Here is a 27,953-nt window from a genome sequence, read left to right as displayed (position 1 = left end):
AAAGAGACAAACATGTTTCAAAAAGCAGACGTCACATTTATTTCAGAAGTACAAAATATCACAAAGGCCATTTTTCAGGGGAGTAAATAAATTGAAAAACCAAACTATTTACATGAAGGAAAAACCTGGAGATGACGCAGCGTGTTGGTGCTCTCTGATCGTGGCGCTGAGAGCTGGTGGCTCATGGACACGTTTGGATTTTACAACACTCACATGTTGATTTGTTGGTTGCTGTCACACGTCAGACCAACACAGTCTGCACAGGATGCGTTCAGGTACAGCACTGAGTGTCGGTGGTTAGAGACATACACATTATTACTGTAGTTCTGCACGTTAGTGATTCCACCACGACTCACGTCAGTGTGACCACGACGCGTCACATGATTCGTATGCTCGCATCATCAGCTGTAAAAACATGCCTCAGCTCCCGTCACCTGATTAAATCTGCTCCAGTCGCTGCAGTCGACGTGTTTCTCCTGTGACGACGCAGCTCTAACGAGATTCGTTCACGTCGACACCGAGCTCTGAACTGTTGTGTGATTGTGTTGGTTCTGTTCAGTCACAGCGTCTCACGTGAGCGTTGAGCAAACACGTGAGTTGTTGTTGCAGGCAACAAGAAAGTCTCACGTTTACCCACAATTCTTTTCATCTACTGTGTGAATCCAAAAATATTTCCACACCTCTCTTCTTCCATGGTTTCTGATTATCCCTTCCTCACAGCTCACCCCCAGAGGAATCTGCTGCACTCACACTGTAGATTTTAAATTCACAGATCAAATATTTAATTTTCAAGTTTCAACAGTTCCGTTCATATTCAAATGAGAAAAGAGCCTTTGTCACTCATTGCTCCTTCTCTTCATCCAGGCCTGAACCTGTTTCTACTCTTTGAATAAGGGACAAAATTCTTGTCCTCGATCTGCACAGAAATGTTTTTATCAGTTCATATTTTTAGAGACAGGTTTGTGAGCTGCAGCAGAGGGCTCCTCTCCGACAGGCTGATGCAGGTTTGTCCAGGACAAAGGCATCGACATGATGACTCAGACCACTGAGGCCTCATTAGCTTCAGGCCAGTACGGAGAGAAATGAAAACTGACAGCAACCAATAACTCAAAGCTCATTTAAATATTGTAATAAGATAAACTTGGAAAAAAAATCCAAACCTGTTTTTAAAATAGTCTTGTTCTGTTCTGCGTAACAGTGTTAAAACTGAGACGCAGTAACAGAAGATCTGAACGTTAGCCAGCCTGAGCCTCAAACATGCAGCGTGTGAAAGAAGAAACCTGCCAACTAACTGATTAAACCTGACAGAGCTGGGCAACAGCTCAGCGTTAGCTTCATCATCTCTCAGTGGGTGTTACATCACGAGCTGATGTTTAGCTGTGATTAAAACCTGACAAATCATGATATTTCAATGTTGGAAAGATGGTTTCCTCAGGCCCTGAAACTACTGTTGAACGAAGGTTGTTTAAAGTTTGAACTGTGAGATGTTTCGTCTCTGATGTGGTCAAACTGTGGAGTCAGCATGAGGTAGAGGAATCATTAAAAACCTAAAGAGAAGCAAAGTAACAGTCAAAGTATTCAGGTATGAAAACCACAAGTCTCCATTAAACCTAATGTGATGTGCATTCATCCACGATCCGATCCATAAACACCGTCGTGTTGTTCAGAGGAACTCGCCTCAGGATTTCTGCCTTGTGTTCAGTCGGTTGTGTGTGGAGGGAAAACGTATCAGTCGCCCTCCGCCAACATTGTTTTAACCTTTGGACTCATTAGAAGATGAAATCTGTCCAACTCAAACAACCAAGAGCTCCATGATTCCTCCCTCAGACGACCTCTGTGACTGTCGCTGACACAACAGCCTGCATCTCCGCTGACCTGAAAACTCCGCTGTAGATTTAAAGAAGACTTTGAAACATGCTTTTTTTTAAGGCCTTTTAGTATCTTCGGTCTCTGGAAGCCATGTTGGGCCTGATTGATGAGATCCTGCCTCAGATCTGTCCCCAGATCAGCCACTGATTTCACCACCCTGTCCTCTGTGGGCGGCTACGACGGCCAGCCTCCGTCTCCCGCGGCCCTGGGAGCGATGATGCTGCCCTTCGCCTGCAGGAGTCTTTCCAGACAAGGTGAGTTGATCTTGAAGGGCAGCGGGCCCCGGGTCAGGCGAGGGTCAGCACTGAGGCAGTGCAGGGGCCCCGTGTGCGAGTCGGTGCTGGAGGAGACGACGTTGTCTTGGGTCACTTTGTTGCTGCAGCGAGCGGGCAGGGGGGCGGCGGCGGCGGGCTGGTCAGGCGTGGATTCAGGAGCTTTCAGGGAGCAGATGGGCGACGTGTGAAGCCACTTGAGGTGAGTGGAGGAGTACGAGGCCGTCGGCTCCACGTCTGAGGAGCAGGGAGGCGCTGGAGAGGAGGATGGAGGGGGGGAGGCACTGCTATGATGCTGCTGGAGGAGGAGAGGAGGAGAACATCAGCTGCAGCGTCACCAGTGAGATCCAGTGTTTCACAGCACGACAGGTTCTGTTCATTAATGCACTTGGATAAATGAGATCTACCAGCTTGTATCCCATGATTCTCCTGTGTACTAATACATGTTGTAGAGACCATGAAGCTCATTATAAAGTGATTCTGACTCAATTTGGGCCTAAATCTGTTTGTTTTTGGTGAAGACCTGAGAAGACAAACTGAAAACAACAGAGAAGTTTCATCTTTAAAATGTCGAAATCATTTTCTCAGAGGAAATAAAGCCACTGAATGATTTGTTGGGTTTGCAGATGTTTCTCCTCAGTAAATCTTCTCAGTTAAATTTAGTTTGGATTTATCCGTCAGAGTCAACACATTCCTGTGTGCAGCCGCTCTGGTTTTCCCCTCATTACTTGACCTCTTCTTATGAAACTGAGCCTGTTGCTGCTGGAAATCATCGCCAGTAAAAATACATTAATATATTCACAATCCTCTTCCAGGATTCTGTTACATAATCTGGTTCACAGCTCTCTCCTTACCCTCAGAGCCACATGACAGAGAGCTCAGACACTACATTAACTTCTTCATGTGTTATTTTAAGAGCTGCATCTTACGACTATTTTCATTGATTAATCTTCCTATTATTTCCTTAGTTAATGGTTTATAAAATGAGCTCATGACATTTTCAAATGTCTTGTTTTCAGTGTAAATGTAAAGATCATCACTTCACTGTCACACAGACTTTTCACATTCAAGAAGCTGGACTCTGAATATTTGATTAATCCTCTCAGCTGTGCTCTCGTCAACATATTTACCTTCTGCTTCTTACTCGGAGTGTCGTCTGTGTGGAGAAGGTTCGGTTTGATATGAGGAAACCAACTGTGAAGCATTTCTTCTATTTTCAGTATAATGCTGAGGAAGCGTCCGCTGGAAGACAAGACACACAGTTATTGTAGTAGAAGTATTCAGATTCCTCACTCAACTCAGAGTAGCAGCATCACAAAGTCAAAGTAATCCAGTCGAGCAACAGGAAGCTTCCTCAGGTTAAAGTACAGAAAACCTGTTTTATCATCCATTTGTTTTAGTGATTGTCACGCTCCAGTGCTTCCTCTGTTTTAGCTCAGTGTTGGTTCTCCACCAGCTCCTGAGGGAAACATCTGGCTCTGCAGCTGCTTTGCAGGCAGTGGACAGCGGGTTTTTACAGATGTTCTTATCTGAAAACAGCTGCAGTGAACCAGGACAGAGAAGTTGCGTCCTGGCAGATAAACACTGAGCTGTAAAGCTGAGGGAAGGATCCTCTGTAGGTTCATCACTGTTCCACACTGTGGTTGTTGAAATATCACTTACAGCTGCTTTAAGGACTCGATTACAAACTAAACGACCTGAAGAAGGAGATTTTGTGCAGTGAACAGATGCTTTGTAGGAAAAAACCAGTGGAGCAAAAAGCAAAACATCTACCTTTGAAATGTGGTGAAGAATAAATATAAAGTAGCATAAAGTAGAAACACAAGTACAACTACAGTGCGGCAGCTCCGAGGTGTAGTGAAGCACAGGACTCCAGTAAATGTTTTGTTCCTGGACAGATGAGCGAGTGACGCGCTGCTGACAGGAGGAGCTCAACTCATTTGTTTCTTCACACTGGGACATTTTTCCAGCAGGAGTTTTCAGCTGCAGATTACAGAGTCGGAGTCGAGCCGCCCTGCAGCTCAGATGGCTCAGGGGTGTCTCGCCAGTGGCCATTACATAAGCCTCATAAAGCCTCCGCCAACACACTCAGCACTCGGCCTTTATCTGATTGGTGGACAACATGAAACAGCACAAAGACTGAATAAATAAAAAGAATGTGAGGGGGTGAGTGGCTGGCTGATCTGTCTGTGTGTGTGTGTGTGTGTGTGTGTGTGTGTGTACACATTCCTATCCGTCTGTGTGATGCTATCTGAGCACATGTCCACATACGACCATCAAATGACGAGTACGGAGGAAGACAAGCAGAACATGTTCAGCTCCACATGAGAAATGTGACCACAGCGAGCTGCTACACACACACACATGCAGGCTGCAGCACACACGTGGCAGCGGGGGAAGGCCCTCGTTCCATTCACAAGCTATAAATAGAGAAATGGCCCCCGGAGCCGCCTGCCGAGGCTCCGCCCTCCGCCGTGAGATGGAGTCAGGACAGCGTCACAACACAGACACACACAGGCCTCTGCTACGTCACACATCGGTCTGCACAGGAATCACAACTCAGATCTTTTACCAAAGTAAAGGTAGCAGCAAATACTCTGTTACAAGTGAAAGTCCTGCATTCAAAATTTGACTTAAGTAAAAGTACAAAAGTACTATCATCAAAATATACTTTTACCACTATTTCCACCTCTGCCTCCATAACAAAAATAAAATACAGTTCAAAATGTACACGTTATCATCACACCACAGACTTGTGGAGGAGGAGGCGTTTCAGTCTACGATAAAAAAATACTACGTTTAACAAGAGGAGCATTTATTCCACACTGGATCTGAAGTTTGTGTTTCTGGTCACTGTGACCGAGACAAGAAAGGAACTGAGATTTATTTCATGTTGGCACAAAGGTAAGAACATCGTCATCCTGTCGCTTCAATTCACTAGAACAGACAAACTAATTCCTGACCAGAGACCAGCTGTGAGGTTGAGGCAGCAGCGTCGACTTCACTGCTGTAAATGTCTCAGCTAACTTTGACTTTTATGGCCTCTTCACTGCCAACATCACAGGATTTGCTGCCATGTTTTGCCGCCTGTGTTGAGGCACCGCAGATTCATTCTGCCAAATGGGAAACAGCGGAGCCTAAAAAAACATCCAATTTATTCTGGTGGTGGATGACACAGATATTTAACGCACGTGTGTTAAATCTGACATCACTGGGACAGATTTGACGCCACCTACACTGGAGCGTTCCATGTGTGGTCCGGCTCAGACGCTCGTTTCACAGCCCACAGGGCAGTTTTGTGTCAGACCAGGAGGAACTGAGAGCATGTACAGTACAGGTCTACAGCAACAGAGGAAACAGTCGACCTGCTGGATCACTGAAGAGCCTCTGAAACCAGACAAGTGTTTTAGTCTTTACACTACTATATACTACTATGTATGTATGTATGTATGTGTGTATGTATGTAGTATGTCATAGACAAATTTAGAGTATAATAAGGTGTAAAAACGTCATGGTAGCGTATGTCAAAAAGAATGTCATAGTATTATATGTCCAGAAAAATGTCAAAGTTAAGTATTTTCAAAAAATGTCAAAGTGTAGTAAAGCAAAAAAAAAAAATTTCATAGTATAGTATATCATAAAATGTCATGGTATATTATGTCATTAAAATGTCATAGGTACGTATGTAAAAAAAAAAGTCAAAATATAGTCTGTCATAAAAAGTCATAGTGTAAAAAGGCATAAAAATGTCACAGTATAGTTTGTCCAAAAAATGTTATAGTATAGTATTTCCAAAAAGTGTCATTGTATAGTAAGGGAAAAAAGTCTTTCAAATAATATTATAATAATATATATATTTAATTTATAAATATATATTTGTATTTTATGTTTCAGGTATAAGTGATGTGGACATGCTTCTTTACCGCTCTGGCCAAAGTAAATAAATCCACAGTTTAGGTTGAGGAGGTTTTTCTGTTTATCTGATCCAAAGACTAATCGTGAACAAAACAATCAAATGTTCATTTACATTATTTAGGTTAGCATTATCTTCTTTACAGGATAAGACAGGAGCTCTTTTATCTTGTTTTATGTTAATCTGACTTTAATTTTTCTATATTCAAGTTTAAAATGATTTGACAAAATAATCTTTGCTCAAAGTCCAGTTACTGGGTTTTCCAGGCCTTTCAGACACATGACAGTCTTCATCAGAAGATGAAGGTGGCCTGGTTGTCATCTCATGACTGAGGTTTTGTATTTGGGTCACATGGTGACAACTGGACCAAAAGTCAGTACTGGCCATTAATATATTTTTATTATTGTTGAGTTTCCAACAGACTCTAAAATACATGAGCAATTCTGTCACACCGTGATGTTTTTTTATTATTATTATCTAAAATGTTAAGAAAAAATCTGAAATTTAAAGGAAAATGAAAAATGAAAAAGAATCTTAAAGTCCTTCAGACCTTCACAGGAAATTAAATTCATTGACGTCAGATGTCAAATATTCTGGGCAGATAATTCCCTGCGTTTGTTGAAATCTGCAGCGAGGAGCACGTGGCTGCGCTGAACTGTCTGTGCGGCCCTGATAGAGTCAAACCAGCTGTAAATCACAGACAAGTGTATGAAACGACCTTCAAATGTTTTCCTGCGATTGTCAAACAAACCTCTGAGCGCTCAACTTCTTATCAGACAAAGTCCACCCACCTGGCATCAAAGGCTGAAACGAGCTTTAGAAATGAAGATGGAGACCGGCTGGAAACAGCCTCGAACATTTGTGTATTCAGCCCGTCTCAAGTTACTCGGAGTCATATTTCAAGTCTGTGACGTTACTGGGGGTCGTATAAAGTCCAGGAGGAATATATGTCGCAGGGAGGAATGACTAAAATTACAACAACATCAAATACATTTGGTTTAATGTTTGAAAGTTTGTCATTTAAATTATTAATGTTAGAATAAAAACAAAACCACCTCTTAGTTATGGTTAAATGTCACGAGAAATTAAGGTTTTATTTTGTTTTCCACGTCGTAAAGAGTCTCAGTCATTTTTATGTTACTGTCTGTGGACCAACATGATCTAAACATCAAAACTTTACCATTATTACTTAAAAACTGAGCATCAACAAGCGAAAGTTGGAATCAAACATAATCATCTGACTGAAATGATCATTTTTTAAAAATTGTATAATGTATTTTATCGCTGTCACTGTTAAAATTCAAAGATACACTCCCCTGACTGTGTGTTGAGGTGCGATGTTGGGTTTACAACAAATTAGTAAATTTTGTTTCATGAATGAAATTGTTTTAGTAAAAATAAAAATAAAAACAGTTTTATAATCAGCAGAGTGAGGTCATAGTTGTGTCAATATAATGCATTATTTCATGAAGAAAAAGTTCTTGTGTTAAAATTTAAAGTCTTGAATAAAGTCTGAATTATGCATTTTTATAATATGATATTATTTTATCGTCAGCTTACACCAAAATTCGTTCTGCATCCAGTTCGTCTAAAAGGTCACCAGAGATCCGTGACACTGTTGACATCAGTATCGAAACATTTTGATTGATACCTGGTTGTGAATATTATTTATGATCTTGCAGTGAGAACGAATCGTCAACGAACTTTGAACTTCAACTTTTAAGCCAACATGAATGAGAAATCCTTTAATGTGATCACATCAGTTTCAGAAGTTCCAGTTAATTTTTTTTCTATCATATCAATAAATTATTTCAGAACTATGACCTCCAGTGTTTCGCTCAGGAGGCTTGTGAACTATAAGCTGTGATAAATAAAGTCAGCTACAGCTGTCAGACACATATGACATCAACATTTAGGTGAATGTAAGAATCCCGTTGCTTCCACATCTGTCGTTATCCTCCACCATTACCTGACAGCTGGAAGATTTTCTGTGTGTGTGCCAGAATTGGTCCAGATGTGGAAGTAAGTCTGAAAATCATGCTGTATATGGGCCAGAGTCGGGCCGTGGAACTGGGTGTGTACTGCACCAGAAGAAAATAAGCACATGGCCGAGCACGGGCCGGATTTATTTTGCTGTCTGGGTTGAATCTGACTCAGATTGATCAGGACAGTGCAAGTGAAAGACAGTTTGAATAAATGTAAAGAAAGCCACCCAATGAGCCGCCGCCTTACCAAAACTATTTTATCTAACACACATTCCTGACTGTTCACTGCTCTGATGGTTTCAGCTGCTGTTTATCTGAGTGTGGGAGGTGTCTCTGATCAGACTGCTCGCCACAGAGAAGGGTCAACACACACAGAAACAAAGGAAGCAGATGTTGAAGCTGCTGAAGTATTTCTAAGGTATTTACCCCATGTTTGGATTCTGAAGGACCCCCAGTATTCTCTGGATACGGTCCATTGCGACGCTCTCTTGGAAACTGCTGAGACCTGCAGGAGAAAAGAGAGAAACCAGCCATGAGGGGAGGAGGCACGTGGCTTTCCAGCTCGCTCGACCACTGGATCTAACACGCTATCGATCATGACCTCTGCTGTGTCGTCCTGACAAAACCATTAACATCCCCATTAGTTACAACACACTTCTGTCAACAGATAACCTCCCTCCTCACTCCCTTAATGATTTGGAAATAATACCTGATGGTTCCCGGTTCTCAAATGTAAGAATTTTCTGCCTTACATTATATTAAATTGAATATTTTGGGGTTTTCGACATTTAATAACGTCACCTTGGGCTCTAGGATTCTGTGGCGGCCATCTTTCACTGCTTTCTCGTGTTTTATAGCTCAAATAATTAAACAAATCAAATGATTAATCTGCAGATTAACTGATAATGAAAATAATCGTTTCAACCTCATCTCAATAGTTCCTTTGCCATCATGTAAAAACCATCCTTCACATGAAGACAACTGAATTATCTCCATGACAACTGTGGTTGAAAGATTTGAGAAGATAATATGTTGTTTCAATATATTAATTCTTGACTATTTTCAAGATCACGAATTAATAACTCAAATTTACAATTATTTTAATCTGGGTGCATCAGAATACAAAGCCTTAATCTGTCCTTCACTGGAAGGCTTTTACTCTGAAAGGATCTAGAGAATTTGCATTAAGAGGTCATTAACATAAAAACATTTTTGTGCCATTTCATAAATAAATATATGAATAAAATAAACAGAGGAAGAATCCTACACTTCAGTTTTCATGTAGTTCAGGTCTAAATTTGTCAGATACCTGGTTTTATGACTAAATACCTGCAAAACTAATAACTAAATACAATCAGCCTCAGCTGAACTTTGTTTAGTGTTAATTAGTAGAAATTGATTAATCACACAATTATTTTAACATATTAATGGATTTGTCTATAAAATGACAGATTTTTTTTTTTAATTTTCCGCAGCTCAAGGTTCAGTTCAAAGCCCCAAAACGTAGGAGCTAAAACTAGCAGGCTTTTACTCTGAAGGACCTACAACTTTACATTGAGAGCTCACAAACATAAAAACATTCCCATTTTCACAACACATTTCTAAATGAACAGGCGATGAGAATGTAATCTAAGCAGTAAATATTTCTTCTTATGTGTTTTTATGCATTTACTTTCTTATTTAAATGACAATAATATCGTTTGGTTTGATGTAATGTTTGAATAAAATCTATAAATTGATGATTGTTGATAAAATATCTTATGACGATGACGAAACCCTTCACAAAAAGAAACGGGAGATCGTGGAGCCAGACTCTGTTTAGTGACTTCACTTCTCTTTAATTTGCCACAGTAGCATCTGTGCGCAGGACGAAGTGCAAACAGCTGCTCTTACGTCCACATCTCGTCCCAGTCGAGTGCAGCAGAGTCTTTGATCCAGTCTTTCATCTCTGAAGCACTTTTAGTTTAAAAGGATGTTAAATGACTCGTGACAGCTTTGATCGCCGTCTTTGTTCTCCCACTGTAATTTTCAGAGAGCACCTCCCTCAGTGTTTTATTCTGAACAGTCACTTTCAATATGAATATATTTCACATATTCATTTAAAGGAGAATTTCTTTTGAATCAAGAATTTCATGAATCTCAAATCGTTTTACTCTGTGGCGATTAGATATTTTATAATTCTAACACTGTGTTCAGTTATGTCAAACGTGTGCAGACACCGCTGGAGGAGAGCGAGGAGAGGGGCGAGCAACAGTTTTAACCAGAGCAGAGCATCAGTGTGTTTCTGTAACTGACCTATTAACACCTGGAGCAAGACGCTGGGGAGGAGAATACTGAGGGGCGGCGCTGTCAGGTGTAAAATCAGGATGAAGATCCCAAAAACAATGTTTTCCAGGAGTTTGATCTTTGGTCATTAAAATACAGAATATTTATCCCACAGCAGAAACTAAAATGAGACACTTTGTTTGATTTAGTGGAGCAAAGACACAGTGTTTGTTCACGGCCATGTTGCTACCCGGTTACAGACATTACCCTTGAGTTGAATGGTAACGTTAGCATGTTAGCATGTGTCGTCTAAACATACTTACACACGGTAACACATCAACGTGATGTTAGTGCAGCTCACTAACAGTTAGGATGAGAAATATGATTTTTTTCATTTGGTTGTTGAAGGTTAAAGGAGAAGATCGATACCACAGTTAGCTTAGCTTAGCATACAGAGGGAAACAGCTAGCCTGGCTCTGTCCAAACCTCAAAAGCTACGCTGAGTCGGTATCAGAAAGAAATGAGAGGGCCGAGGCTAGCTGGTTAGCATGCTAACTTCAAGCTGGGGCTAGCTGGTTAGCATGCTAACTTCAAGCTGGGGCTAACTGGTTAGCTTGCTAGCATCAGTAGAATAAAAGACGTGAAAGAGACAGGAGTTTCCACCTCTGGAGACAGATGTTGATGAGTAAAAGAATAAAGTTTGACTTTGATTTGCAACATTTCTTGTGGGACTTTTCTTCTAGTAAGTCAACAGCTGTTAATGCTAACACTGGCTACACAGCAATAGCAAAACTTACAAACAGCTCCTAATTAATACGTTACTTCTTTCTTCAATCAGAACATAAACAGAGTCAGTTTGTGACGTTATGGAGATTAACTTGTTCCCATTTCTTAAGAAAGCGGATTAAACAAACAAGATACAGAATGTTAAAGCTTTAGAGGTACAGAGCCATCTGCTGCCAGTCTTTATGCTAAGCTAAGCTAGCCACATCCTGACTCTGAGCTGGTGCTTAACCCTCAGATCATTCATCCTCCGTGGACCATGAATATCTGGATCACAGTTCATGGGCGTTCATCCAAAGCCTGGACCAAAGTCTTTGACTGACGCTGCCAAAAATACTCTGAGTCTGTTGTGATTGAGCAGAACATCCAGTGAAGTCCTGCTATCATCGCCCAGTCTGCGTCAGCCATCCCAACACTTTGTGTTTTCAGCAGCGTGATCTGCACAGAACGTGTTCATTAACAAACCTGCCTGTGAGCCGGGGTTAGACACTTACGTTCAGAGTACCTGCCTGACCTCAGGCCCCGCAGGATGGACGACAGCGGCTGGATGTAGCACTGCAGCTCCGTGCACTGTGTGGAACAGATAATTGAGTTAGCGTCCATGCTATCAGTGCTGCACCACGCAAAGTGCTTTCTAATAGCCACTTATGTGTACCCATCCACAGCTGAGTGCTGCTTATTGTTTACCTAAAATTGAACACAGGATTGTGTAACCCACATAATCACCCAGTGAGAGAGTGAGAGAGTGAGTCTACAGTGGTTATCGCTGCGTAGGTTACAGCTTATATAGATTTCTTCAATTTCTCATCCTGTCAGGGACTTATTGATTTACAGCTTAGTGACTTTTACCCGTTAACAATCGCTCTCATTTGATGCCATTAGCCTCATGTTAACACTAAAGGTAAATGTCCACAGGCTCTTTCAATAACAGGCTGCCATTAACAGCTGACAGCAGCTAATGGAGGACCTGACAGCGATCGACGCCTTCACACGTGGCTCGCCGAGCTGTCACACTGCCACCTTCGTCCCACAGCGTCACTCTGCGCCTCAGACGGACACATGAGACCTGATATCACCATCGCACTGGCACCGTCAGATCCTCTTACACTGCCTGATATCACCAGCCTGAGGTCAGTGCCTCCCTGCAGCTGCTCTGTCACTTAGACTTGTACAGTTTACTGTTTAAACACGAGAATGCACATAACCAGCAGCCAAGTGCATCAGCTTAACTTAAGTTTCACCTGATGTTTGAGTATAAAGTCAGCTGTTAGTTTCCCTCTAAACTCTCCTCTTGTTCAACTGCACCATCTGGATTTATGAGGTTTCTTATTGTGCAACATTCAGGTACCATGGGAAAGAAAGCTGCCACTATGAAAAGAAAAGTTTGCTCTGGCTCTTTTATCATTAGTCCATCTGTATCAGCTCATGAGGAGAAGCACACCTGCTCAGGTGAAGTGTAAATTTTAAGTTCTGTCTCAACTCTAAGATGTAACTGACTTGATAAACTCTCCTCCAGTAGCGGAGCAACAGCCTGCAAGTCCATAACCAGTGGTAGTAGAAATTAATTAAGTACATGTATCCTATACTGTACTTTAGTTTCTCTGATAACTGCAGTAACTTTATTTAAAGCTGGACTGCAGGACTTTTAAATCAACGTCTGCTGCAGTGGAAAGGTTTGTGACAAGCATCACTTTCACATTAATGTAGGTAAAACTGAAGACAGCGGAGACCAGGACTCTGTTGCAGTACAAGGTCATGACATTGGACAGGTGACTTACTATTGACATCAACAGTGATCTTAACTGGCACATGCAGGTTCAAGTGTCTGTACAAAAATCCGTCAGCGCCTCCGTTAGAGTTTTTGGCATCTGCAGGAAGCTGCTACAGCTACTAGAGTTCATCTTAAGTTCTAGTATTAAACAGCTGGTTTGGCCAAGTTCAAAGGTCAAATATTAATGTGATTAAAACAGCAAAATTAAAATGACCACAAGACATTTTAAGCAGTCCACCATTCAGCAGGCCAACAGGATTTTATCTGCCCCTCCCTGAACTGAAGGAGCTACAGGATCTGTGTGTGTCACCACAACCACTACAAACATTCATTCATACCTGTCAGTTGAACTTATCAATGGGAAAAAGTGAGAGGTGTGGTTGTCAGGGTAACGTTTGTCAGCGTGTGCCTATTTAATGTGATTTCACTGTCTGACTGGCTTCTTCCCAACGGAAATGGTGCCTGAGGCTCATGGGTATTGTGGTTTTAAGCTGAGTTTCTATGAAAACATTAAATGGGAACACAGAATAAGGAAATACGAGTAGCCCCTCCCACTTCATAACTCTATGCAGAAATGCAAAAAATGTGTTTAGGGTTATTTAGAAACAGTGTTAGTGATGTAGTTTGTCCACCAGAAAGAAAAAAATGTGACAGATCCAGTTTTATATTTTCAATGCTAATCGATATCAGTTAGCCTCCTGTGCTCAATGTGCTCTACTCTGCAGTATGTGTGCAGGAGGAAACCTCTCACCTTGTGCCAGAATAGTTCGTTTTCAGTGTCAGGTTGAGGCTGTTCACAGAGTCCATCCAATCCGGCGCCGTGTGTCCTCTTCCTGGTTGCGTGATGCTGTGCCTCCACAGACGGTTTGTGCTGCGAACAAACGGAAGTAAATCCCTGAACTGGACTGACTGCCGGGGTCTGCAGGGCGGCCGGAGAGTCAACGCCTCCATCTTTACAGTCACAGCAGTGACTCCGCCTCCTCTGGGGCGCTCCAGAGAGGAAGAAGCTTGCAGGAGATTCCTTTGATGATGTGGTTGATGATGATAATGATGACGATGATAATGACGATGGTGGTATCAGCTGCTCCCCTGCTTTCTGAGGACTTAATCTCTTTGGGCTGTCGCAGTCGTCCTCGTCGCTGGCGAGCCAGTCAATGGAGTAATCAGAGTCTGAGGCCGACATGGTGGAGCTGGAGTCTCAGCCAGCAGAGAGCATCACGGACCTGCCACACAAACACACTGTGTTGTAAACTACATGTCCACATGCTGTGGTACAGACACGTTTCTGTGTATTACAAACTCATGCCGTGCAGCTAAAATTTGTTCAAACCCACTGAACTTTTTTTTCAAATTCTAGTGGAGATCCCAAAGTTATAAGGATACCAAATATGTCAGGCTCAATTTTGGTAAAATGTGTAAAATGAGGCACATGACATCTAGAACATATCAATTTTATTGAAATGGCGCAGCCATATAAACATGAAGTCTGGGAGTCAAATATTTATCTCAGTGTAAACATCATATGGCTTCAGGGAGGAGGTGGAACAAGCTGATAGAGAATATAAATCATGCATCAGACAGTGTGGAATTAGATCATTTTAACAACCGTAAAGCTTCTTAAAGGCCCCACATAGTCCCACATGTCTTCTGTGATTATAAAGTGGGTTTAGGTCCTGTATAAATACCGTGATTGATGAAATATCAAAGTCCACAGAGAGACGCACACAGCCCATATTCAGAAACTGAGCCTTAATAAAACGAGCCATTGGGACTTATGTAACCTTGTGATGTCACAACTATAGTCACCTCAGCCAGTCCCCCAGCTTGGCCCACCTGGACCCACTTTCCAACTCTTTTTTTTTTGCTGTTTTAACTTTATTAACAACACGAAACAAAGCCGCTATTCTGTTGCTGAGTTAGCAAGCGTCATGTCGAGGAAACGCTTCACAATCATTGGTTGTCAGGAAGTCAATATATCAATACACAGCTTTCCAAAGGATAGTAATATTAGTGATCAAGTTTATTCTTGCTGAAATACCAGAGTATTTTGTATGAATTTGACCAGCTGCTCGGCTGATTTCAGTGCTAACTGAAAATCACCTTTTGCATTTAATGGTGAGTTTTACCAAGCTACAGTAGCGAGCTACAATCTGTTACCTGTGGTTAGCTTGGCCCTGCGTCACTCAGAAAACAGTCAGAAGAGAGGCTCCGAGAAAATAAGGATAATTATCCTGAGCTGCAGCCCTAGTTAAAACCCACATTACCTTATATTGCTTTATATTTCCCCTTTAGTAACTTTAAAGTTGGAAAAATATGGATCAGCTGGTTTCAGTTCATTAAAGCTACATGATGTTCACACTGACAGAAATATTCAAACTGCTTTTTTTTTTTTTTTTTCACTGTGCATTTTTTAATAGCCTTCTGATTCCACCCATAAATTCAGCCTGTCATTCTTTGGAAATTTGAGAATCTCCATTAGATTTCAAAATAAAGTTCAGTGGGTTTGAACACTGTTTAGCTGCACAGCTTGAGGCTGCAATGACTGACCCACTGGCAGCTCAGTGGATTTAAAGAGGAAGGAAGGGACTTGCACGGAAATCAGGAGCTTGAAAGGTTAAACAACACATGAAGAGGCTGCTGCCACATTTAGACAAAGACTGTATCAAAGCCACGATAAACACTTTGGATAGTTACACTCTAGATATAACAGATTTCAGTCATGAGCTCTGGGAATTGGCAGACAAATTAGGAAATTGTTAGAAAGGACAAGATGGGGACTGAATTTATGCTTCAGCTGTGCAGAGAGAATCACATATTTCAACCCAGATCTCTTTATTTCAAAGTTCAACGTCCAAGCCAGGCTGTAGCCACCAAAGAGGACTGCAGCCACGGCCTCAGTGCTGTTTCTGGACCTGACCACTCTACATTGACACACTAATCATATCTAATGGTGATTTAGGCTGATTCTGGTCTTTTTTTTTACACCTTTTATCTTAAAATGTGACAAAGAAATTCTGCTGAATCATTAATCCATTCACTGACAAACGATCTGTCTCCAACTACAACTAATATAAATTAAATATTCTCGACCGTTAGACTGTTGGTTTAAAAATAATCCACTGGTAAATCATCAGTTGTAGAACTACAAAAAATTAAAACCACTAAAAGAAATGTTAGAGACTTTGTATTTCTCCTGCAGAGCTACTCTTCAAACAATGTGAACAAGGCTTAGACACAGAATTTAGAGTAGACATAACTACTATTTTCATTACGGATTAATTTACAGATTACCTACTGGATTATTTTCTTGTTCAATACATTTATCTGGTCGATAAAATATCAAAAAATGTTCAAGATTTCCATCGCCATTCCTGAAAGCACATGTTTACCCACACAAATGTCTAGATATGTCCAACCAAGAGACAAAAACACAGTTCACTGTCACTGAAACACACAAAACCAGCAAATGATCACATTAAGAAACGGCTGCGTCAGTTATTAAAAGTAGATTCCTTCTAGACGAATCACTTACAGCTCTAAAGTAGACCGTCAACAGTTAAATGAGATAAAATATCACAAAAATAACATTAACATAAAACTTTACTGACTTTTTTGGTGGCTACACAAAAAGGGCGAAGGGCTGCACGGGGTGAGTTTGACTCATTATGTCCCTGTCATTTCCAGTCCCCCAGAACATGGGACATGACAGCAGGGCGTCCTGAGGAGACACAACCCTCCTGCCCCCACCGAGTGGGCAGGGTCCAGCATTATGTAAGAAAACATGCGACCACATGGAGCTGCTCCCCATCACATGCACTCTCACTGGGTCCAGCCACCAGCTGTCAAACGCACATTCACACATTTTCTCAACTTGGACTCTCATGTGCTGAGATGTGAGGCCATGAGCACATGAAGTTCACTGCTTCACCGCGGAGCTGCGTCTCAACGCAAACACCTCCACAGTCTCCGGGTCTCTCTCTCTCTCTCTCTCTCTCTCTCTCTGCGCAGAAGCTTCTCACCTGCGCCCTGTCACTGACGATGATGATGGTGACGGTGATGATGATGATAAAACATGAATCCAGGTGAGTCTGAGGAATGGAGGCAGGAGAGGAGGCTGAGAGAGCAGCACACCGTCACTTACCACAAGCGAACCGTGTTTCCCGTCCGGCTCGGCTCGGCTCGGCTCGGACGCAGCGGCGTGTGTGCGGACCGATGATGATGATGATGATGAAGGTGATGATGATGATGGAGCGGGACCATGAGCCAGCGGACGCAGCCCGTGCAGCCTCTCCCCGGGCAACGTGTTGGGAGGGGGGCGGGGACTAACGTCTCCTCTCCGACCGCCCCCATCCGACACACACACACACACACACACAGAGACACACACACACACACACACACAGAGACACACACACACACACACACACAGAGACACACACACACACACACACACACACACAGACACACACACACACACACACAGAGACACACACACACACACACACTCACTCACTCACACACACACACAGACACACACACACACACACACACAGAGACACACACACACACACACACAGAGACACACACACACACACACACACACACAGAGACACACACACACACAGAGACACACACACACACACACAGAGACACACAGAGAGAGACACACACACACACACACACACTCACTCACTCACACACACACACACACACACACAGGAAACGGTCTCACGGCATCGTGGAAAAATAAATAAGAGTGGGAACACACACGTGATGACGTCGTGACGACACACTGTAAAAACGTCACCGCCTTCAATTAAGCTCCCATTGGTTCAGAGTTCCTCTGCAGCAGGTGACGCAGGAGAAGCCTAATTAATGAGACCTTTAAGGACTGTCTGGATTTTCTAATTTAAACACATTATCAGAGGTGGACAGTTCACTGACAGCAGCTTTTCAGATGTAAATATTCGTGAGTTTCGTTTTTGAATGTTGACCCCCCCCCCCCCCCCCCCCCCCCAGCTTCCTGTCTTTATGCTAAGCTAAGTTAATCAGTTAATCACTGAGAGCAGCTCCAGTAAGGACATAGGAATCCTAAAGTAATTAATAAGAATTAATTTCTGTTTTCTTTTTAATTTCCATTTACTTAATTGAATATGTAAGATAATAATACCAGAAATATTAAAAGCAAGTACATTTCTTCAGCTTTGAATATCTAACCAAAACTGTAAAAACAAAATGGAGTCATGGAAATAAAAGATATCCAATTATTTATTCATCATAGGAGCAAAATGAACCTGACAAGTTTTGCTACTGGATATATTCAGAATATTTTGGATGTTTTGCTTCATACTGATGCCATCCGGGCCCCCAGACGCTGGGAATGTGGCTGCTCGTAGGATGTCTCTGCCAAGGGAGCTATTGTCTGGCAACCTGTCCCTGCACCAGCACAATGAGGACTCATCTGCCCACTGAGCAATTCTGAAACTGACTTGAGAAAGAATTGCAGAGATGTTGCCCATTTCCTGTTTGCGGCTTCACTGCCAACCGTGTCAGAGCCAAATGGTCTGCTATGAGAGAGGGAGCTGCAGGAATGTTAAAACTATTCAATCAATACTATAAAAGATGGAGGAACCTGAGCTGCCTCTCACTTTCACTCGTGACCATATCAGCTGTAAATGTGCTCCACTTTCAAAGGATATGCATTGTACTTTAATTTTCCTGCACAAGAGGGTATTTTAGCTTCTATTATGTACATCACATCCCTTCACATCCTATCTCAAATATGCATTAGCATCTTCAAACTGACTGAACAAATGTTTACCTGTCAGTCACATGAAGTCACAGCCCTAAGGTTTGGAGATCTGTCATTTGTCACTGAGCCATTTGTCAGAGTTGTGTGCCAACGGTATGTAAACAGCAGTACATGGGCCAAATCTGTCCCTCAGACAAAAATATTTGTCCTCTGACAACAGCTTAAGTTTTAACATGGATAGATAACAGAATAAGCACAAGGCTTATAAAACCAACAGAAATGACTTTGCACTGCTCCCACCTGAGGAACAGCCTGCAAACTGCACATGGTGCTGAAAGGACCTACCAGGTGAGAAATAATAGAATCTATTTCATTAGAATAAAAGAAGAACCCTTGACTTAATTCCCTCTGGCCAGATAGAAATAAGTGGTGATCTGACCGATTGTGTGCTGACAACATTTTTTATAACTGAACATCAACAATAGTTATTTTATTGAACCATAAATTAAACAAACCACTGTCTATCATGTGTGGATAATCTCATAACGTCTCTGGTCTTGTAGTCAAGGCTGGATTCTCAACTCGGCGAAGCAACTGCCCAGCGTTTAAGCAAATTAGTTAAAATATAGACAATCCTCTGTTTGAAGGTCCTCAACTTGCAGTGAGTTGTAGTTTTGAGACCTCACTTGTTTTGTTTGATTTTGAGCTTCATCAAATTACTCAAGTTATTAGATTTACAGGAAACCTCATGTAAAGTCGTACTTGTCCATCGCAGGAGAACTGTAAAGATGCCACCAACAATTCCTCTCATTATCAATACACCTGTCAATTATTTTCTTTAATAACCAGGTGACTGATCAGTGTATAAAATGAAAGTTGTGACAAATGCCCATCATTATTTTCTGTCAAAAACCCAAATATATTGAATTTATTATCACAGAAAACTTGGAAAACTGGCAAATATTCAAATTGAAGAAGCTGGTACCAGTGAATTTATTTTCGCATTTTTGCTTAAAAATGACTTAAACTGTTGATAAATTATCTGATTGTTTCCATTGAATTTTCTGTCAATTGATTAATTGAATATTCTACAGTACTGGTTGATTTCTGGGTGTCTGGGCAGAAATATGAACCTGACATTTATAAGAAGGGTAAACAGGGGCCCAACAACAATTGTTTGCCCCAGGGCCCTCTAGTTGGTTGGTCCAGCCATGCTTGTTTTGCGACATGAGTATTGATTCTCCAGGATTAATTCCAGGGGGAATTAATCTAGTATATGTATAATTTACAAGTAGGGATGAAATAACCAAAATTTGCCCAACATGGAAAGAAAATTCTGAGAGAAATCATAGAAAAAGTAGAATTCAGTTCCACACTGACAAGCGCAGATGAAGATGTTTAGTAAATGTAAATCCAATTAACCTCAGATTTATTCAGGTTGTTTTCTTTGCAGCCTCATACATGACAAAAAAAAAAAAAACAGTTTCAAAAAGAGACTAGAATTAACGTATTGTTGTCAGAAAGAAAACTTTACAGTTTGATAAACAGGAGGCAGCCTCAGTAACAGCCTGCTGACATGAATTCCACCACTGCAGTTAACTGAGCTCTGAGTTAATTCCTCTGCTCTCCGGTGGCCTCCTGCTCCTCACTTCCTGCCTACACTCATTTTATTCCCTGACACACTGAGCCTATCACTTGTAGTCCACATAGCCTGCTGCTTTTGCCCGGCAATGACTTGCACTTCCACTCAGCTTAAGACCAGTGAAACCACAATTGTTCAAGTGTGTCATATCCTGTTGGTGATAACATTATACTGGATAAGAGGGGAAGAAAGGAAATCTTGAACCCTTTGCACATATTTTCTAACAATGGCCCTTTACATTCAGCCGTTCGCTGAAGGATAATAAACAATGGGTTCATTTGAATTTTTTTTTTTTTTGCAGAAGGGGCTGGATTAGATGGTCTGTGCACTTAAGGAGAATATTCACTTGTGGGTAAATTAAATCCACAAACAGACAATTAACTCTTTAGCTGGAGGGAATAGAAACATCTTGGTTCTTGCACATTTAATTCCTAGAGGATTTTTAACTGAGTCAAAGGCTGTTATCCACATGTTAGTCACAGCAGTTGAGCCAGTGGTGGATATTTAGGTGCAGCTGAGTCACTTGATGAGTCAGAAAAGATATGTGGCCATATGGATTTTTCACTTGACTCTTACTCGTGAAGCGCTGCTGCTGGTGCTCAGGATGATGGAGCTATCAAACACTGAGTGTCAGTTCAGCCACCACAGCTATATTGCTTACAAAAAGTATAGGTACATGTGGTTTTCAGATGTGGTCCTCTTTCATTTGGATGATATAATGTTAACATTAACAATTAATCTGTCAATTATTTTCTTGATTAATCCTGTCTACAAAATGTCAGAAAATGTTGGACCGTCAGTTGAAGATGTAACAGAAAAAAACAGGAAATTGCCACTTTTGGACACAGGAACCTGCAAATGTTTGGCAAGGATGATTAAAACAATTCTTCAATTATCAAAACAGATGTCAACTAATTGTTGCTGCTGTTAAAGGCACAGATGAGGCAGCTTAAAGGCTTGATATTCGATGACCAAGTAAAGTCCATCATTATTTTATCTGCATGCTTATTCCACCTTTACTTTTATTGTGAGATTCAGTGTTTTTTAATTTTTTTATTGCATATCCAGATGTGAAACCGTATGTTAGGTAAAAACAAATGAAAAAAAAAAAGGTCAAAAACAAACAAACATGTGATTTACAGATATTTCACGTTTATTTATGTGCAATGTCCCTATAAAAGAAAACAATACATAAATGACATTGGAATGTGATGTTAGCTACGAAGCAGCAGTGTTTTCATGTAGCTACGCTGCATCCACATACTGAAGTGTGCTGTAGCTAAAAACAACAATTGAATGTGAAAATAGGAGTTTCTCGTATCTTTGTGTTAGGGAATATTTGTAGCTGTATATAGTCAATAACTTCTACATTTCCTCTCAGTTTCCATTTCTCATTCTTCTTCAGTATCGAAACATTATTCAAAATCTGTATTATTTCCAGGTTAATTCTAAATAAAGACGTGGTTTCAGCCTCCTCTCCATGTTTTTGTCTCAGTAGCAATAGGAAAAGAAAGAACTCAACTATACAGAAAACATTCAACTTTAAAATTAAGACATAACTTACAAAACATGTTACTGAGCAGTTCCATTTTTCTTTATATTTTACAGACTGGTACAGACAATCAGGCAGTAAAATCCACTGGGCAAAAGGTCAAGACCAGCTGGTTTCTGATATTTATCTGACATATTGGCCTAACCCTAATATCAGTATGAGTCAGCCTTTGAGTGTGTGTGTGTGTGTGTGTGTGTGTGTGTGTGTTTGTGTGCACCACACAATCCCATTCATCCTTAATTAAAAGGGATTTCAGGCTCCTGCAGCGTCTGTGAGATGAAAGCTGGTGATCGATGCTTTCTCAGGTTTAATGATGCGCACTAAGTGAAGTCGTGTGGGAGCTTAACCCTGAGGTGCAAACACACAAACGTACTGTATGTTAGTGTGTGTGTGTGTGTGAATGTGTGTGTGTGTGTGTGTGTGTCTGTGCGTGCTTCTCAAAGCTGTGTTTGGTTGGCTTCTACCTTTGTGTGTGTGAGAGAGTCAACAGTGACTGTTGACAAACTACAACTGAAGAATAACACAACAGTAGTACTAAGTGAAGTTTTCTTGTGGAATACTTTATATTTTTACCTATTTAGACCTATAATTATTCAGATGAGACACCTGAGCAGGGAAAATCTGTATCCTCACGACCTGGATGACAGACTGCACATACACTGTGTGATGAGAGGTTTGTTTCAAGAGAAAAGATTTAGAAAAGACTTATTTTCATAGTTAACCTTGTCTCCTACAAGTGACGCTCATATAAACTGACCTGCAACAGCAAATATATTCCCTATAAAATGTATTTGCTGTTGCAGGTTAGCTGTATATTAACATCGTTTGTAGGATAATTGTGATTTACTGCTTTTAGTCACAGGTAATGAAACATGCACCAATGGATCAAAGAATGTTTGTGTTGAAACAAAACAACAGATAATATATAAGAACCCCAAGAAACTTAGAAAAATATTTTGCTTTCAGTTTAAGTTGAAATTAGCAGTATCTTCCCAGAGTAGTACTGACATCCATCGTCACACTCAAGAACTACTTAAAAATCAGGCTGGAGGAATATCTGTGTTCTCAGGTGAAACTCTAACAGTATGTACTGCCAACTTTTCAGGGGCAAAGAAACAAGGCCCTGTTTTTTGTTTTTTTTTAACTTGGCCACCCTGCATTTTCTTTTTTTTTTTTTGGTTTGAGTTTTAAAATCTCTCCTCGACTCACGTGGATGAGTCACAAACTGATTGCACATCAGAACATGTGACTCTGGGCCAACTATGAGTGAAAGTAACTGAGTTCAGCTGAGGTCTGCATCAGTCCAGTGAAGTTTACAAAAACAGACATGAATAAGAGATCAGAAGAGAACAGACTGAACCAGATCTGAACCTGGAACAGTTTGTCACCATGTCAGTGTCATGTTGGACTCATTACTCTGTCAGCTTCCTGCCCAATTCAGGATTTATGATCCAGTATGACTCAGTATAATACGATACAGTCAGTAGTATACGATACAATACAATACAGTACAATATCATACAGTATGATACAATATGATACATGCTTTGGGGTTTGTATGTATTTGTATTTGATAATAGTACTTACTGTTAGGATAGTAGTAGTTGACAGCAGCAGTACTGCTAAAATTAGTGGTACTACAGGTGTAGTATTAGTTTTGTAGTTGTACTAGTAATAGTAGTGCTAGTGCAGTAGTGGTAGTAGTATTATATATAGAAAAAGTAATAGTAATATAATATTTGTAAAAGTAGTTCTTTAAAGGTTGGAGTAGCAGTAGTAATAATATTAGCAGTAATAATAGTAATAGCACTTTCTCTGCTCACATCAGATTTGTTTCCAGTGAAGTGTATTATAACTGGCAGTTACAGCAGCAGTGAAGTTAACAGTTTACACATGATTGGAACTGGACAAGTAGAAGTAGCAGTACTATCAGAAGTAGTGGTAGTAGTAGCAATACTACAATACTAGCAATTGTCATATAATTGGTGGGATTGCTGATAAAGCTGCTCCACCATTTTGTTTATGATTTTCCTTCCGCTCACTTCTTTGGCTTCTACCTGGTCACACTGTCGGTTGCAGAGCTGCATTAAATCATCACAGCGTGTTTCCTGATCAGGACATCCAGCTCTTATTTCCTCAGCTTTATGTCTCATAATTTCTAAAATATTAAACGTTTTGTCGGATATTTTTCCCATAGAGATGAAGGGAGGGAGAGTTCATATGCTTGAAAACTTTCTCCTCTTTCAAACTCAACAGCTTCAGCACAAGTTTCAAGTGGCAGGAGGAGCTGCTCCAGATCAGCTGATCAGACTTGCACACAGACACAGGGATAAACAGATACACAGAGACACACAAAGACGCACACTCACACAAATATACCAGCTACCTAGTAGCAGCATACCAACAGCCCAGGGCGGGCGTCCATTAATCACTGTAGTTTATCTCCAGCTGTTCCTGAAACAAAGCAGTTGAGCTGCCATGGAGGTGACTACCAGAGAAAACAGACCCAGTGTTCAGCCTCTTTCAACACATTCTTACCTCCCTTTAAAAACATCATTCAAACTTTAAAGCGACACAAACATGAGAATTTTTACACATTAATTCGGCCTTTCACAGTCTTTGTCCATTTCCTCTGATCTCAATTCAAGTTTCATATTTCAGGCCTTTCATAAAGCGGCGCAGTTTGAACCAGACAGAGCTGGTTCTGAAGAAACTGTGGTGGGATTGGTGGCTGTTGGAAAAGCTGAAGCTAAACTGCGTTGCTGGCTGCTAAAATAGTCTGAAGCTGAGTTTCATTGTTTGAAATTCCAGAAACTAACATTTGAAATAGAGATGAAAATAATTATTTTTATTAATGGTTATTCCAGTGTTAGATACAAAAAGCTTGGAAATGTATTTATTTTGGTTTATGTTTTGATCATGTATTGAACTGGTCTCTAAATTAAAGAGAAATGGCTGTGTGTGTGTGTGTGTGTGTGTGTGTGTGTGTGTGCGCGTGTGTGTGTGTGTTCCACTGCAGGCCTTTACCCTGAACATGTGACTAGATATATTTCAACACACTTACATAACTCTTATCCCTGTCTGTATTCCCTCGTCCTCTCTCTCTCTCTCTCTCTCTCTCTCATGATGCCAGGAACAGTGAATGTCCACATGTGACATGATCTTAAGAATGTCTTGTTGCATAATTTCAGGGTTGGCTGCTGAAAGGTGCTCACTTATTTACAGCAAGTTAGACTCTAAAGTAAACTGTGTGTGTGTGTGTGTGTGGGGGGGGGGGGGGGGGGGGGGTGAGAGGACAGTTAATTGGGGACAGCTTGTCCAAAAAGGGACACAAACCATATATTAGGACAAAAATGGGTAATATAATTTTTCAAAGCCTGTCTCTCTGTTGTTGTATGGAGGGATGATATATGAACGACACTGTCTGTTTTACTGCTGTAAATGTCCCGTGTCACGTTGTAAGCACCTCATTATTTGTCAGGTATTTAACCTCTCGTGGTCGTAACTTCCTGTTGAGACACCCCCATGGTTCACCTCCCATCATCAGTACTAAATATGCATTTGTGTCTGTGCATTGCATTTTTAAAACCTATGATATAAAATTTTCATCAGTGTAGATTTAACAGACTGACATCTGCAGCTTTCACGCTAATGTTCCCGTTCTCTACAGAATCCATCTCTGACCTCTGGGGAAGCAGCTAAGCAGCATGTCTATAACCTTGAGTCTGATTTGTGGCTCAGCTTTAGATCACATAAAAGAAAAATGCATTCCAGTTGCATCTGAATGAGCAGCAGACAGACACTGAACATAAACATAAAGTCTGTTTCCAGTCAGCCTCAGGACTTCATGTTGACCTTAATGGTTTCTGCTGCAGACTAATGAGTGCACATGGTAATAACGGCTGAGTGCGGTTTAAACTGGGCAGACGCTGTGCGATTTTATTGATTTTGTTCATTGTGTGAACTCACACGTTTTCCTATACAGCCAGAACCTAGGATCTCTGCTCACACTGTACGGGTCAATCAGATCTGTTTCCAGTCAAGTTTATTCAAACAAGATGGACGTGTCCTCAGTGTTGACAGAAAGAGGGAAAGGCAGCATAGTATGTGAACTTCTGTTGTTTAATGTAAATTAAGAAGTGAAACTGAATAAAATGGAGCCAGAGATGCCTGGAAGATGCCGATAATATTGTGTCTCTGTTCTCCAGGGAGATTCAGTTTTATATCACAGCAGACTTGATGCTGCAGTTTTACCCACTACATACACTACCACTCCCATTATATTCAGACTTTGGAACAGATCTTTTCACAGCAGGCACAAGGGAAACTGGACTGTGGAACCACTCCAACTGCAGACAGCCAACCAACATTTCTGACAGGCCAGACATCCATCTGATCGTCCTGGAACCAGTTGATCGTTCAGGTGATAAATTGGGCTTCGTGACCTCCCTCAAAATCATGACAAATGACAACCAGCCCGTCAGAAATTCAGCCTAATTCTATAATTAGGATGAGTACAACTGTTTCAGGGCTGGGTTCAGCGTCTGTCCCGTTTTATGCTCTTTGCAATCAGAGCTGCTCCCAAAAACCTGGAGCTACTTTTAGCCTAATAATCAGAATGAACCGTCACTTTATTATTTAGTCCGATATTGTTTTCATGTTAGCTCTTTCTGTTTCGAGCAGGTATTTTGCTCCAGCTGACACATCCATCTTCTTAACGCCATTTTCAGCTGATGCAGAAGCCTTCGCTAGAAGCAGTTTACTTAACGCTGAACTATAGATATATTTTTAAATTATCAATGGATCATAAGATAATGTGTAATGTGACGAGTCGATTGTAGTGGTCAGATCATGACCTGACCCTCAAGTGGACACAAACACAACTGCAAATGAATAAGACAACTGTTTGCTAACATTCACTAACAACTTTAGAAGGTGCAGAGTGTTAACAACTGCTTACGCTGCTCCAAATTGGAAAAAATCTATTAATGCAGTATTTTTTCATCAGTCAAAGAAATATGCAGATTGAAGAGTTGTTATTTCTCTAAGGTTTAAGGTTGAATTTACTGATCCAACATAGACATTAGAGATTAGTGCTTCCATCCTAATCAAACATGGCTGATTACTGAAGCACGAGATAAATAAATAAACAACACTAACGTCAATTCATCTCGTTTCATGTGAACTGATGGTTAACAAGGCAATAAGATGCCATACAACAGCAACAGCAACACAAACACTCTGAAGACGATGCACAGGAAACAGCAAAACATGACCACAATAATACAGCAACAGTATCCACTGCTCGGTGCTGATACAGACGATAAGACGTAAATAAAATATGACGATAATAATGTTAATTTTGACTTACAACAGCACGTGTAGCTGCATCTCATTCACACTTGTCATAAATGTTGGAAAATTTCTCTGCTGCATTTTTTGGTTCTGGTTCAGGAGGATGACGTCCCAGTTCTTACTCCCGCCCACCGAGCTCCGACTGAACTGAAAAGCTATCAGTGAGGGTAAGTTACTGTGGGTTCAAGCCGAACAGTATTTACTGAGAACTGAGACTTTAATGGGATGAAACAAACAGTCCAGACTATTTGACCTCTTTTAAAACAACATCTATTTCTGGCAAAGGCGTGAACTTAGAGCTTGGACACAAAGTTTAGTTCCGTCAAAACTTCATATCTATGACAATAAAACCCTCATGGTTGAGTTTCTCCGTCCTTCTAGAAATGTGTTCCACTTCTTAACTCTCAAACAATAAAACTAATTCCTGCCATCTGGAAAGCAAAGCTCAAGTCAGTGAGGATGAGTGGCAACTTGGGCAGGGAGCAGCTCCCGACGCCACATCTATCAACTGCGGACTCTCTTGCCTTCTCTCGCAGCCATAAAAAGAAGCTTTACGACACTTCCAGGAAAGTTCTGGATCATGCTGTGATTAATACTTACTCACTCTTCAGCTGCCATCTTTTATGGGGCTTTTTGTGAGCAGTCTGTTCGACAGAGAACTGCAGAGTTCAACACAACAGACCTCATGTGAACTGGCAAAAACACTAACAGATAAATCAAATCACCATTTAAAGGTGTACTATTATAAAAATTTATACCCCTTCCACTGAAATCACTACTGCTGCCGCTATGGC

General features: G+C 41.0%; 1 protein-coding gene across 5 annotated transcripts; it reads right to left on the bottom strand.

Moving 5' to 3' along the window:
- Positions 1-15: 15 nt before the first annotated feature.
- Positions 16-17,623, bottom strand: LOC139628230 (circadian-associated transcriptional repressor-like). Of its 5 annotated transcripts, none has more exons than XM_071489711.1 (6): positions 17,000-17,623; positions 13,610-14,081; positions 11,582-11,657; positions 8,466-8,544; positions 3,272-3,383; positions 16-2,436 (listed from the first exon to the last, which is right to left on the bottom strand). In XM_071489711.1, the coding sequence occupies exons 2-6, from the start codon at positions 14,039-14,041 to the stop codon at positions 2,044-2,046; spliced, it is 1,092 nt and encodes a 363-aa protein (XP_071345812.1). In that variant the 5' UTR covers positions 14,042-14,081; positions 17,000-17,623; the 3' UTR covers positions 16-2,043. The 5 variants fall into 5 exon arrangements, with proteins under 5 accessions (XP_071345812.1, XP_071345808.1, XP_071345807.1 ...); XM_071489707.1 differs by having other exon boundaries at positions 16-2,439; positions 16,878-17,569; XM_071489706.1 differs by having other exon boundaries at positions 16-2,439; positions 17,000-17,566.
- Between the last annotated feature and the right edge of the window lie 10,330 nt (positions 17,624-27,953).

Source organism: Trachinotus anak, unplaced genomic scaffold (genome assembly GCF_046630095.1).
Source record: "Trachinotus anak isolate AG129_WGS33_773 ecotype Australia unplaced genomic scaffold, CSIRO_AGI_Tana_v1 ptg000011l, whole genome shotgun sequence".
Classification (NCBI taxonomy): Eukaryota; Metazoa; Chordata; class Actinopteri; order Carangiformes; family Carangidae; genus Trachinotus; species Trachinotus anak.
Note: the sequence above shows the minus strand (reverse complement) of the source record. Positions and strands in the feature narration are given on the sequence as shown.